Raw genomic sequence first — 14,098 nt, 5'->3', positions numbered from 1 at the left:
TGTTTATTACCACTGATGTTTATCACTACTAGAGGATAGACCAGGTTTTTCAGTACACTTCTGTTGTCGTTTAAATACATCACCAACAACTTTTTTTTGAGAAAATAAGGTGATTTGTTGGAAAAATGTGAGAGTTTTGGCTTCTAGAGCATTAGAGAATCTTAGTGGAGTTTGGCAAGCCCAGCAGAAGTCATATAAAAAAACTGCAAGGTACAAAATGAGGACTTCTAGCAAGTCATTCTGTCAGTGGCAGTCGACAACTACATAGGCATCATACCTTGGAGCAAATCCTAAGTCAGTCACGAGCGCTACCGGAGGCACAGGCAGTTAAATGGAACAAAAATCATAAAAATCATATCTTGATAGTGCATTTCATTCTTAAAAATAGTTGTAAGCTTGTCAAAAAGTCCATATGCCCTCCAGCACTCAAATTCTATGAAAGCGTTGCGTTGTCGATCAAAAAATTACAAGTTGTAGAGAGCATATGTAGAACAGAGAAGCCTCACATAATGAACTGGATGCGTTGCGTTCACCCGAGTAAACATAAGTCTCACGGACGTATATCGTTAACCATCCATCTCCATTCACAAACCACTTCACCTCCCAAACTGATCTTTTCTTTCCTCTTTTTTTGTTTTACCAAAACATTGTCATTCTGAAAATGAAAACACAAAAACACCACATCAAAATTGTGCAGTTTGCCTCCGCGCCACCGTGGAAATTTTCCTTTATCGTGAAGATGGAATTCAAATATTGCTATGCACTTTTTGTGTCTGACGGGATCTCATATATTGTTGTCTCCTCTTCAGAAGACAGATCTAAGCTGAGATACAACCGTTATCTACCTTTGAGGTGTTTCATATGGGAGCGGTCATGCCATAAACATGACATTATCAATCAGTAACTTTGTAATATCCGGAAGATTTACTGCTGAAATTTAGAAATATTATTGAAAATTAATAAAAATAATGAAAAAAAAACATAAGATAAAATCAGTAGGCGTCAACAAAAAACGGAGGACGGAGGTCAAAATGGTCACGTGTGATGTATTCCTGATTTGTCGTTCTTTTATTTATTTTTTTTTTTAAGATTTCTTAGTTTTTGCTGAGCTAGAAGATTATTGTGATTTCAATTCAAATTTAAAATGCTGCAAATTACAGGTGCATTTTAGAACGATACGAATGATATGAGGAGATTTTTATATTTAGGGGTAGTTCATAAACAAGATTCTATTATATTTCATTTTTTTGGAAATTTTGACGATCCAGAATGGAGCGAAGCTACATTCTCATCTAATTTAGTTGGACTAATTTGAGTCTTGGCGGATAGGTGTAGCGCACTCGGTAAAAGGTTCAACTGTATGCACGAACGCTCGGAGGTTCGAATCCGCCTTAGTGCTCACCAAGCCTTTCTTCTCTACAGGTTCGATAAATTGGGACCACACTTGTCTGAGAAGATGAAAACATTGACCTGATACAGCGCTCAACCTCCGCGAGTCATTTTATAGGTTAGGCACCCGTTCGCCAACCTCAAACTATTCTGTATTGTGGTGTCGTGGTGGCGCATCCCAAGCGGATTGATTAACGACAGACACTTTATCCTTTACTTTAATATGAGCCTTATCCACCGTGAAATAGTTTAAGTCAATTCACTCGAAAAAAATTAGGGATTATGAATCTGTAGGAGAAATAGGTCGACATGCCACTAATTTCGGCTAATTGTAAGAAAAAAAACAAAGATTAAAACAGCCAAAAAAAAGTTGGTGACGTCCACCTACTCAGTTCCAAGTATTCGTTTTAGAAAAAAAAATTTGATCTAAAGGATTGTTCCCTAGTCTAGTTTCTGGAAGGTATAACGTTTCAAATCATCGGTGCCAATATCCTGGGAACTGAAAAATATGCTCACGTCGTTCATCTTCCTTGCCTATGTTGAAAAATGAGAGCAGAGCGGTTAGCAGCGAATGTTTCATATAACTTGAAACATAAATTCTGGAGCTATTCTTTTTCAAAGTTCCAGGGGTAAAGATATTTGGAGCTCGACGAGTGTTCTGGATTCTTTTCGAGGACGAAACTAGTGATGCTGTAACAAATTGTGGCAGATTTCAATTGCGATTACACAAGAGAATGGAAGAATTTAATTTTTATCCTTAATGAATACATTTTATGTTCGTTAACTTAACGTTAAATTTAACGTTCGTCGCCTTAAGCTAAGTGAGCGCGATGCATTATCGATTGGTACTTCGCATAGAGGAGAGGGTATGCGTTTGAAGCGAAGGAACGTGTGCCTTCCAGAAGACGTCTCGCGTTCATCCGGTTGAACACCCTCATTGTTAACTACGTACGTGTACAGTGTAGCGATTTCCTAAAACTAATGCTGGATAAAAAATCCTTGTGAGAATTGCTGACGATGCTTGCTAAGCAAACGTCTGAGAACAGCTTTTGCAGCGTAATTCTCAGGTGAACCTCCTATGTACTTTTTGTTTGAATGGATCTATGTGTAACTCTTAAAATGTAGATACAATTGGAAAATAGAATTCATAGAATTAACTGATAAAAGTTACTCACGTAATTTGGAATAGCACAATAGTTACAGTTACTGGAACACAACTTATGAAGAGATTTTTGTAGACAATTATGGGAAATCTTTGTTGTTTAAAGTTTTACAAGCTACTGAATGGATAGGTAATTCTTGTTAGGGGACAGTAGTCGAGTTCAATTTAAAAACTTCATTTTTCCAGGAAGTAACGTACTCTTTTTTAATGCGTCTAAAAAAGAAAAGACGGTTTTTTTTCTCTTCTTTTAGAGACATCAGTATTTAATGGATTCAAACTCATGGGGACCCACTCAGAACACGTTGACATATCTATTTTCGTATTAAGTGTATATTAACCTTAGAAAATGTATAGTATTATAGCTATGATCATTTAAGTGACGATGTGCAAGATTTGTTAGCTTTTCATCGATCGTAACAGTGAAAGGTAAATGCACAGTATAACGGCTACGATATTTATTTAATGAAAATTTATTGAAAATATCCATCAGAAATCTCATCCATAATCGATCAAAAATAAATATTTCATCAATAAAACGAGATTTGTTAACAAAAGTAGAAGTAAATGATTGAATTCCCACTTATTCCAAAATAGTGAAGGACCTTGAAATTTATGAGCAAATCTGAAGATGTTACTATAAGAATAAGAAACGATAAGAAAAGAATGAGGTGAGTTTTTCGTTCACGGTCCTACAACCGCTCTTCCTGAGAATATGCTGCTATTCCTCAAATTTCTATCTGCACAGAACTAATTTAAATATTTTTTTTTCTCGAGCAGTGCTGCTTGAATGAAAGATACATGGAACCAGTCAGTATTCTAACTTTGAATATGGGCATTTCTAAGATAGCTTCTAGAATTTTTCACGATGAATTCAATAACATTTGGAAGATATTAAAAGAGAGATATAGTGACATGTCAAAAAAATACATTTTTTTATTGTCGTTTTATTAGAGTGAAAAGTGAAATTAAAGCTAGAGCTATTGTTTGTAAATTGGTAACCATGATCTGTGAATGTGGTGCGGATTAAAATCTTTTAAACTCCGATAATGCAGGATATATAATGTGTTTAATGTCCATGATTTCTGGAGTGAAAGCCCATGCTCTGTGCTCTTGCAAATTTCTATATACGATTGTGCATGTGCTTAGTGATGTGCAAATTTATTTTTTTTGTGATACGTTGTTAATATTTTTTTCTTACTAAACTTTGAGCTTCATATATCGGGGCTCATAAGGTTATACCGGATTCAATGTAAGGTCATATCCTAGCTTTATACAATATTTTCGCGTTTCAGGAAATTGATTAGATGCTCCATTGTCATTTGATTTAATCGTACGATATATTGCATTAGAAATTTGTTAATAAATAAATAATCTCACAATTTCACAGATTTTATTAAATGTGTGCAATGTGTGAATTCACTCTAATTTTAGGAAAATTACTTGGCTCATGACAAGAAGGTAACAGTCTAATATATTGCAAAAATTTCTATAGAAACCCACTTATTTTCATAAGATCTCAATGTTTATTATTTACAGATAGTCAAAATCTTTGGCAGCTGGAAAGGAGCCTACCACATACTGCAACGTATTTTCGACCTCATTCCGGTCATGTTTCGCGAAAATCACTTCTACCGGCGGTTTTGAGTAGAATGACCGTGGGACCTGGACTGTGACAGCTTCCTTGTCGTTCTCCTTATTTTCGCCTGATTTTTATTAAGAAAATCGTACGTGCTTCACCTGCGAGGAGGCAAGGGATCAGGAAATGATGGGAAATTCCTTGGAACTCATAGAACACGCTACAGTTTTTTTCTTCCGCAAGCTCATTTGAGCCATACTTTTGAAACAAAGAAATGCATATATGGTATAACTGTAAGAGAAAGGAACAGAATCTCTGTGGAGAAAATTTTTTAGTACTTATGATTTTAAGTTTTTCCCAGGTTTTCATCTGTATATAGATCGTGACCGTAATGAAGATGTATCTTTTACAACGAAATATCTTACTGAAAAATTACCTGATGGGTGAAAAAAACTCAAAGTTCTATTGTAGCTCTATTCTTTTCCAGATCGCATTATTCCTTTAACTCTACATCTGCAACCATTCCAGAAATTGTGAAGGAGAGAGAACCTCAAATATTACGCGGGATGGCCACGTTAAATAAAGTCTAATCTGGCTTCCCCCATAATATGAGAATGAAGAAGCTTTCAAGAAGAAAGTAAATATATGTTTCACATCAAAGATATTATTTAGGTAATGAATCTCTGAAGTCATTTTAGAGGTGGGAAAATGAGTTATTACTGCAGTTAATAACATTAATTTGTGTGTTGCCATTAAACTGGATGCAGCTGTCTTCATGAAAAAAAATTGGTTTTATTTTATTGTTTCAACGATATGAACATTATCATTACATACTGTTACAAGTCACTGAAAACCCACTAATCAGTTCGTTTGAAGAAAAAAAGAGCAATTACACAACTGTATTTCCTTCTTTTGTTTTTTTTTTTCTTTTTTCCATTTTTTCAAAGAGAATAAGAAAAAGGGAGAATGAAGTAAAAAAGTAACTGTTCGTTATTTAGCTGATAATTTAAGAGTTTTTAAAAACAACCATTTTATACTTTGTTTATTTTCGGTTTTATGAATAATCGTCTCCCTATATTGAGCAATTCAGGGATCACTCCTCAATTTTTTTTTGTTGATGGTCGCTTACTAGCTACTGCACGATTACATGACCCGGTTTGTACAGTAACGGGTCATGTAATGTACAGAAAGAAAGTGTTTCTCTCTTAACATTGCTAATTTTTTTTTAAGAAAAATTGTCAGAGTTTCCGTACCGGATTTTTTTGGTTTCTTTTTTTCTTTTTTTTTTTTGCACTAGGGATCAAAATTTACAACTATGTAGCGAAACGATATTGGTAGTCGAGCAAAAAACTGTTCAAATTTCTACTCAATTAAAAAAGTGATATTAGTATCAGGGTGTACTGATTACAGTATCTCATTGAACTACTCAACAGATGTCGAAATAAAATTAACAAAACTTTTGAAGTTCATATTTTTTACAGTAAGTATACATCATCATGCGCAAGTTTGCTGTTTGTCACAAATTCTGCCGTAATTTTCTCTAAACCGAACACAATATCATCCTAAGTATCTCAATTATTATTTTTTTATGTAAGGACCAGTGCAGAGTCAAGAAATTCCAAACATTTTCTTCAGCAGATGTTTTCCTTGAAATCCTACAAAGCATTAAAAGTTGTGTATTTACGTTGAAGTGAATTAGGGTCGGTACGTCTCGGATTCCGTGATCACTACACTTCAGTAATATGGAAAATGTGATGTTGCACTTCCTGTTCGTTATGTTGAATTTGTGGAAGGGCAGAATCCACTGTTGTACAGTCTTCACTTTCTGGAAAGAGCAAGCAAGAAAAACTTGGACCCAATGATATCGCTACTACTTGCGCATGGAGAAGAAGCTTGTAACTATACGTGGCACTACTGTGATGTCTACCAACAAATAAATAAATATGGCATTGAAATACTAAGAAAATTGTAGTTGAAGATCTCTTAAATTATTTATTTACTTTTCTGTTCATTTACTCACCTACACCAGTGGTGCCACCAAAAAAAGAAGAAGAAAGGAGAACATGCTCGATAGTTCAAAAAAAAAATTTTTTTTAATTTTATAGGATTGTTTGAGCCAGAAGAAATGCGTAAATGCACATGTTAATTTTAATAAATGTTCCAGCTCTTAGCTTTATTGTTCAGCATTCTCGTGGTATGTTTCAATGGAGTTACATAGACTTTCTACTGATCGGTGTAGAGTTAGCTAATCCTTTTTTTCCTTGTTTGTATATCCCAATACGAAAACTCCTTAAGAAACGTCTCTAAGCTTGTATGTTACTGAATGGAAGTGATTTCTCAAGAAAAAAAAACGATTAGCTTTGAAATATTGCAAAATTTATCAATTATATATTATTTGGATAAAAATGTGTACACACAAACGTATACTGGATCCAATTTATTTCTCTACTTAGAATTACAGCACAAACAGTTGTAAAGATTTCTTGGCATGTTTCCTCTCGGTTTAATTCATCGTCTGTTTTCCAGTGACAATCGTCCCTTTTTCGTTTTCCGTTCCACAGGAGCCATATCTCTTGATTTCGTTACTTGACGCATGTGGAAATTTCCTTGAAAAAAAAAATTGCAATAAATAACCATGGATGGGATGAATAGGATAGAAATGAGGATTTTGATAAATATGTGAAGAAAAATGTTTACAAATATGAACGTACTTGCTGCTTCATTTGCTTTGCGATTATCAAGCACATATAGGAGCATTTCGAGTAGACTTATCGATGGCCATGATTGTTGTTCGGAATCTTTGGATCGATTCCAAGCAACATACCAATTTTTATTTCGTAACTCTGTAAATACAGCACTCAATTGTGGTTTGATGGCCTTTGGCCAGGATAACGTTGGGTTTTTCTAGTCGACACATTATCTTTGATGAAGTGTACTCGTTTATCACACTGCATAGTGCCCCGACGATCAAACGAAAGGATCGAAAAATCGACTTACGAAGGGGTGAAATGTATTGATGAGGCATCGTTTAGGTTTGAGGTGAACGGTTGAATTCTTTGAGGGATCTTTCTGCCTGAAAAAATGCTGATTTAGCGATTTTTGAAAATATTGCTCTAACCGGTAGCTCGGAAAATAGATCTACTGTGCACTTTGATGCTCTGCCTCCCATTTTACGGCTTAGTAGAGTAGCTAGAAATCTAAGGCGGATTTCATAAATAAAGAAATTCTAAATAAACGATGGAGCATAAAAATTGGGAAAGTCATCATAAAACATGGAAAAAATGATGGATTTAGATTCAGAGACAATAGGATTTGTTACTGGAAATCGTTCACTTTCCAAAAGATTGCACACTTGCATAACTGGAAGTTAGACTTATTTCAAAATGGCTTGTAGATTTAAATATGTTGTATATTCTAAAAGTATGCGAAACAGTTCAAAACTTAAGAGAAGAAAGAAACCGGAAAACATTCCTTTCCGCTTTCATGGGGATTTTTCAAGTTTTAAAACAATTAAAGTCGTGAAGTAATAGAAACCCATTCGTTTAGTCTTCTCATATAGTGATTTCCTATCTTCATCTTTATTCTGAGCCATCCATCACAAAAAAAGAAAAAAAGTTGTATAGCACTTTGCATGATTCTCAACATATACATTGGGAATCTAAGTCCTTAAAAATGGCCCGGAAGTGGAATTTGTTCCTACATATGTATGAGGTGCGTTAGAACACATCCAATATGCATGCATCGCTTCCACCTGCGAGCGGTCGAAAATCAATGAGGTCTTCTCAACAGACTATTAAAGTAGAACCAGTGGTAGTGAGAGGAACAAAGGAAAGGGTAGAAACGAACGCCGTTCCTTTCGCCGTTTTCAGTACGATTAGGGAGAGTGGAGCGGAATCACGTCATATTCGTAATCACACTCAGAAGCGTATATTTGCCCACGGAAACTCCAGCATCTTCGTTTTCGCAATAAGTTGGCTTTAAGTGGGAAACCATTAAAGGTTCTAAAATCAGGAATAAAAATTCAGATCTCGTAAATTTTTTCCCGACTTGAGTTAAAGGTATCATTCCACGAATCGGGGTGGAATGGGTTTCAGGGGGGTAATGCCTATAACGGGTGATTTCGGGGTAATGCCTATAACGGGTGATTGTGGGGAAGAGGGTGATTCCGTTTACCTCTCCCTGTATCAGTGTAAACGGACGACCACGGAACTGTTTCTTACGAAGGCTTCTTTTGCAATGCGCAACCGTTGCGCCCAGCTCCGCCTGCGATTCGTCAGGATGGTTTTCGAAAAACGATAGTATAAGTCCGTTATTTTAGAGCATGATATTTCTTTCTTCCATACCTTTAAAACGTTTAAGCTTTTCTCGTCTTTGTCCCCAACAGTTAACATAGAATGATGTCGTAGAACAACATATTCAGCATCATGGTAAATAACACCTTTGTCAGTATGATGAAAGTTATGATCATGTGATAAAGATAAGGATCTTACGTCAGAGCACACTACTGGGCCGGCCGTCTGCATAAGTGTGAATAATTTCCGAGGAAATCATCTGGCAAGCGTTATGACTGTAACGTATATGTAGAGGAGTGGACCCATGAGTAATACATTTGGGCAATTCCATGCTTCGATTGCTTCATTTTATTGATTTTTTTTGTGTTGGCGCACTATGACATCGTAGGACCCGCCCTACCTTTTCTACTTTCTGGTACCTGCTAACCTACATGACTTCGTGGAATTTGCTACACTGGTTTTTGGTGTCAACAAGCCTATGCGTGCCGGACGGGTGCGCGCCATCCAATCCTACTGTTTTCTGGTTCAGGTGCATCAACTCAAGCCCAGAAAGCTGAAAAATGGAGTGGAGTCCATCACACCTAATCTTTCTATCTTATCGCCTCACCGCCTTGTTGCACCAATCCGCTCACTTGACGTCGTGGGAAGCTTCCTTTCCCTTACTCACTTTTTCGGTGCTTAGAAGTACAAAAGCCACAAGACATGTTCAGGATCTCATCTAACACATCACAAAAAAAGAAGTAGAAACGAAAGTTTGTTGCACCTTTGGACGACGCATTTTTCTTCTCACAACAACATGAAAAAACGGGAGCACTGGAAACACTACAATTCCTAATAGAAAAAGAAACATATGGACACAGGAAGCGATGTAGCAAACATAACCCACATAGAAATATCACCAACGATAGAAGAAAACTCCTTGTACAATCACTGAAAAGATGAAGACATTCAAAAATGAAAGAAGACAAGGATCTGACTTATGTATTTCTTGTACAAACAAGAAAAGATTTACACTCAACGATTGTCCACGTTTTGAATAAAATCTACGTTTTTTTTTACTCTCTCTGAATGAAACCCAGAAAACAATTATCTTCATGAATTCCATTGTCAGCTAGTTCATTCAATACTCGGCTTCGAAAATAGAAGAACAGAAAATCGAGATTGATATAAAGGCATCACCCCACGAATCTGGAGTCGATTTCCGGTGGAGTATTCGTATACGGGGTCGTAGATTATTGAGAGAAGAGTGATTCCGTCCATTTCTTCCTAATTGCCGTAGGAAACGGCCCGGAAGATACGGCTTCGAGCGTTCCGGCGCAATATTTTCCACATGGAGTTCGATTGGAGCGCGCCAACCTTGTGCACGCGCGCATCGTTTTTGCGGCGAGAAGAAAAGAAGAAGAAGAGGAGAAAGAAGAAGAAGAAGAGAAGAAGAAATGGACGGAATCACACCCCTCTCCATAATCTACTATCCCGTGTACAAATACTCCACCTGAAATCCACACCACCTCAGATTCGTGGAATAATGGTTTGAAACGAGATCCTCACTTCTCAGCTATTGATGTCAGGATAATATTGATTTTCAGAGATTTTTAATGTTGTGCTGAAACCGAGATCATCTGAGAAAAGCAAGAGTGAAGCTAAGTTATACGAAATCAGATGACACTCAGATAGTTGCTTTTTACATGAGTATTACTCTAGATAGATAGATACATAAAATAGCTAAACATCAGGTAAAACCAAAACACAACCATGCAGACAGCAGAGGACCGTTTGACTCCGATTTTCATGCATAACTGATGCAGTTTTCCATATGCACTATTCCGGATTTTAGTCTGCCACCACACAGGAACAAACAAAATCACTCCTGATCCTATTTGGTACAAACATTGAAAATGGATAATTTCCTATGGAATATCTATGTATGCTGTCCGACGACTATTCTAGCCTGTCTAGAATAGTCGTCGGACAGCATACATAGATATTCCATAGGATTCCATTCCATAGGATTCCATATTCTAGAAGTCAGCCTTTTTCTTCACGAGTTCAAGCACAAGTATTTCTATCTTTGTGTTTCTTTATTGTCAAAACGTTCCGGATCATTCGCCTCCATCCCAATGGATTATTTTCACTTCAAACACTACTCTTATATCAATTTTAGGATCGGTATATAAGTGCAACTCAGCTGATATTATTTAGTTAGATAAAAAGAAGAAAAAAGATTAGATAAAAAGTAGAAATGAAAACAGATGCAAGATGTAGACATGGTAAGAATAAAAATTATGGTAACCCTGAGAATCTGAATGCTTTGAAGTTTGCATTGATTTGTTTCAAAGTGCACAACAATTTCACAAAAGTTTATAGAAAGCAAATCCCTAGAGACATTTTCGTTCTGCAACGCTCTCTCTTTAGAGGATTCCCGTGAAATGAGAAAACTACGGGCCAACGTGAACTAGGATCAAATGGGAATACAACGGACCTCATTTTTTCCCATGTTTAATGATAGAAAAGTTCCTCGATTTGCGGAAAGTAGATGCGAAACCAATTTTAACTAAAAGAAAAATAAAGTAGTACACCGCCTTAGGTTATATTCGTGACCAATAACTTTTGGAAGAAGTCACTTTTAGTTAATAGAACATTTTTAACCTAGAGGAAGACAGCAAGAAGTGCACAGAGGTTTGTTGATTGTCAAAAGTGAAGGAAATCCTTCGAAAGGAATCCTTCTTTTCGAGGGACGTCGTCTCTTTCCGCTGTAGCCACAATTAGACAAAAATTGCCGCAATCAAGTGGAATGCTGAAGCCCTACATAATTGTTTTCACTTTCCTTCCACGTAATATGTGAATCAAAAACATGTTGAACACAAAATGATGAAATGATGTAGTTTCTAAAATGAAAAGAAGGAAACTGTGAAATCGATCAATCCTGCCATCATACAATGGGGAAATTCCACTACAACATAATCTTTTACAACCATACGCAAATGATTTAACGTCTTCGCCAACATTCTATGACAAAGATCAAAGATTATTCTGAACTTCTTTATCAATTTTATCTCCTAAGAACCGTTAACAACGTCAATGAGAAGAAAAAGCGATTAGCTGCCTTCTGGAATAAATTTTCGTTATATACCCATTAATTTATTATCTTAAACTAAATAATCAATTTAATTTAATAATTTGTATAATTCTTAACTTAATCTAAAAATTTTTGAACAGATAATTTGTTTGCTACGCCAACTCTACGAATAATAATCGAGTAATGTTGCTTTTAGTCTAATAGCAGACATAGTGTTTGGTTAATTTTTGGATTCTACGGAAAGGTATCTTCTACTTTTCACGTGCCGGTTTTCACATCAGAAAATATCAACAGTGCCGAAATGAGGAAACTTACTTTTTTATTGTTGGTCATTTTTGAAATTTGATTTGTATGGACTGTCTTCTTCCCATTGTACGGTGTCACTCAACTCCATCATCCACCATTCTTGATTGTTCCGAATGAAATACTTTTTTCACTATGATTATTATATTATTCAGTAACTTAGTTAACAATTGACCAAACAATTTCCTTATTATGACAAATCTACAAGTAATCCTCGAACCATATTGTTTTTTCTTCACCTCTAGGCTTATTTTTCGAAACATTTCAGTATTGTGCAAGAATAAATCGTTCCGGTTCTTTCCTCTATTGCATTGTCGTAGTTTTTAATGACTTTACAATTGGGAACTTCTATACGTTTCACATGAACAAGGGCTTCAATTAGGAAATAATCGATCGCAAAGGGCGAGTTCGCAGTGGCTGTCCATGTTTTTTCCCTTCATAATTTATTGCAGAGAAGCGCTAAGAAGTATCGACACAACAATCAGTCACCGTGTAGCTTTTCCCAGAAATCTGTTTACACCAACAGCACAATTAAATCTTTTGAGAGGAAGAAAAAACCTACTGGAAGACGTTCCTCCACAACGGTTTACCGCCGTGATAATGGGGACTCCGGGCGTCAACCTGCGATGCTCTGCGGAGGCACGTCTTCTTGTAGGGTCTTCCAAGCTGAGAAGGAGTTCGACGCCTCCTACAATCCTAGTTCTGAGAAGCGGAAGCCTAGCTAAGAGTGAATCACTGCCAAGATTCACCACCATCTTGGCAAAATGTCGCAAGGTGGCTTCCTGATCCATATAGGATGGGCGACGACCTGTGGTGAAAGCGAAGCTCGCTATGGCAGGGTTGGAGTTAGTATGAAAAAAAAAGTTCACCTGCTACTCTAGCTTACAAATTCCCTTAGTACCCTGCACACGGGATCTTGCCGACGTATGACAGATAAATGACGATACGCTCGTCATTCGCGGGAAAAGGTCCCGTCACGAAATGCGGGCGGTGTTGGTGTTGTTGTGCACCTATCTGTCGTCCATCTTGCCAATTCTCGAGAGATCCTATCACCTTGCCAGGTTATTCTTCGTCTCCACTCTCTGCGCCAAAACTCATCAGCATCGTCAACTAGTACTTATCAACATCAGCAGCTAATGACCCGAATTGTACCCCTTTAATGAGGAGATGGGGGAAGTGATCCGCAACTAGAAGTCTTTCGACGAGTTCGTGGCTGGTGACTTTAACGCAAAACTAGGAAAGGCTACAGAAGTGAAATATAAGATTGGAAGATTTGAACTAGGGGACCGGAATGAAAATGGCAATCGTCTCGCCGGGCTGTTTTCTGCAGCTCGTCTCTTCCATTGAATTCTCCTTTTATAAAAAAGATCGTCGTCGATGGGCATGCTAACCGCCCAATGACGCGACTCGTGCAGAGATCGACCACTTACTCGGCAGCCGGAAGTGGCGTCTGCTGGATGTCCCGGTAGTTCCATCCTTTTGTAGTGGTTCTGATCAGGCTCGCAACCTGCCCGTGGGTTTTAAAATTATATGCGTGTCACAGTAATAAGAAAGGGTCTCCTTATTCTCGAGGGAATCCTGGTAAGTTGACGGTCGCGCCAGGAAGGACGAGACTGCAGAAGTCACCTGGACTACTGCAATGAAAAAGTACTAGGATACGATCTGTATTTATAACGCCCATACGCTTGCATCGGATGCGGCCATCGAAGATCTGATGATGCAAGTCAGGAAGCTAAGATATGACGTTATCAGACTGACCAAGAAGAGACGACGCCACCCACTGAATGCCGTTTATGGAACAGGAGGAGAACTGCTCCTCTTAGGAACATGCGACGACAGTAGAAGAGTTGGTGTCCTTGTCAACACGAGTATGGCAAAGAACATCGATACTCTCGAACAACTTCCGACCCGAATCGGACATCCTCGGATGAGAAGATGTGGTCCAACGCCAGCTTGGACAGTCTTCGTCGCTTACATTCAAACATCAAGCTACGAAGAAGATCATACCTTCTACAAGGTCATAATTGATGATTTCACAATTGACCCTAGAAGGACGCCTGAAGAACTTCACATCGGAAGCCACGGCCTTCAATAAAATGAGTAGGGAAAGGGGCTCTCCGAGTTTATCATGACGACTAAGACTATACATGCGAACTCGCAATTCCAGAAACCTCACCCTCCACGCTGGACGTGGGAGTCACCCGATGGAGGATACCATACTAAAACTGACCACATCATCGTCAGTAAGAGGTTTTGTCTGACGGATGTCGTTGTTGTGCCAAACCTTTATACGGGTTCGG

At 37.6% G+C, this 14,098-nt stretch overlaps 2 protein-coding genes across 2 annotated transcripts; one reads left to right on the top strand and one right to left on the bottom strand.

Annotated features, from left to right (window-relative positions):
* Positions 1–6,635: 6,635 nt before the first annotated feature.
* RB195_025695 (uncharacterized protein) lies at positions 6,636–7,152 on the bottom strand (the record flags this gene model as incomplete). Its single annotated transcript, XM_013450252.2, has 3 exons — positions 6,636–6,733; positions 6,839–6,970; positions 7,125–7,152. 3 exons carry the CDS (start codon positions 7,150–7,152, stop codon positions 6,636–6,638), a joined length of 258 nt encoding a protein of 85 aa, XP_013305706.2.
* Positions 7,153–13,512: 6,360 nt separating this feature from the next.
* RB195_025694 (uncharacterized protein) lies at positions 13,513–13,893 on the top strand (the record flags this gene model as incomplete). Its single annotated transcript, XM_064213944.1, has 1 exon — positions 13,513–13,893. One exon carries the CDS (start codon positions 13,513–13,515, stop codon positions 13,891–13,893), a length of 381 nt encoding a protein of 126 aa, XP_064069825.1.
* Between the last annotated feature and the right edge of the window lie 205 nt (positions 13,894–14,098).

This window comes from Necator americanus, chromosome X, assembly GCF_031761385.1.
Source record: "Necator americanus strain Aroian chromosome X, whole genome shotgun sequence".
Lineage (NCBI taxonomy): Eukaryota > Metazoa > Nematoda > Chromadorea > Rhabditida > Ancylostomatidae > Necator > Necator americanus.
This window is presented reverse-complemented; position numbering and strand designations above follow the sequence as displayed.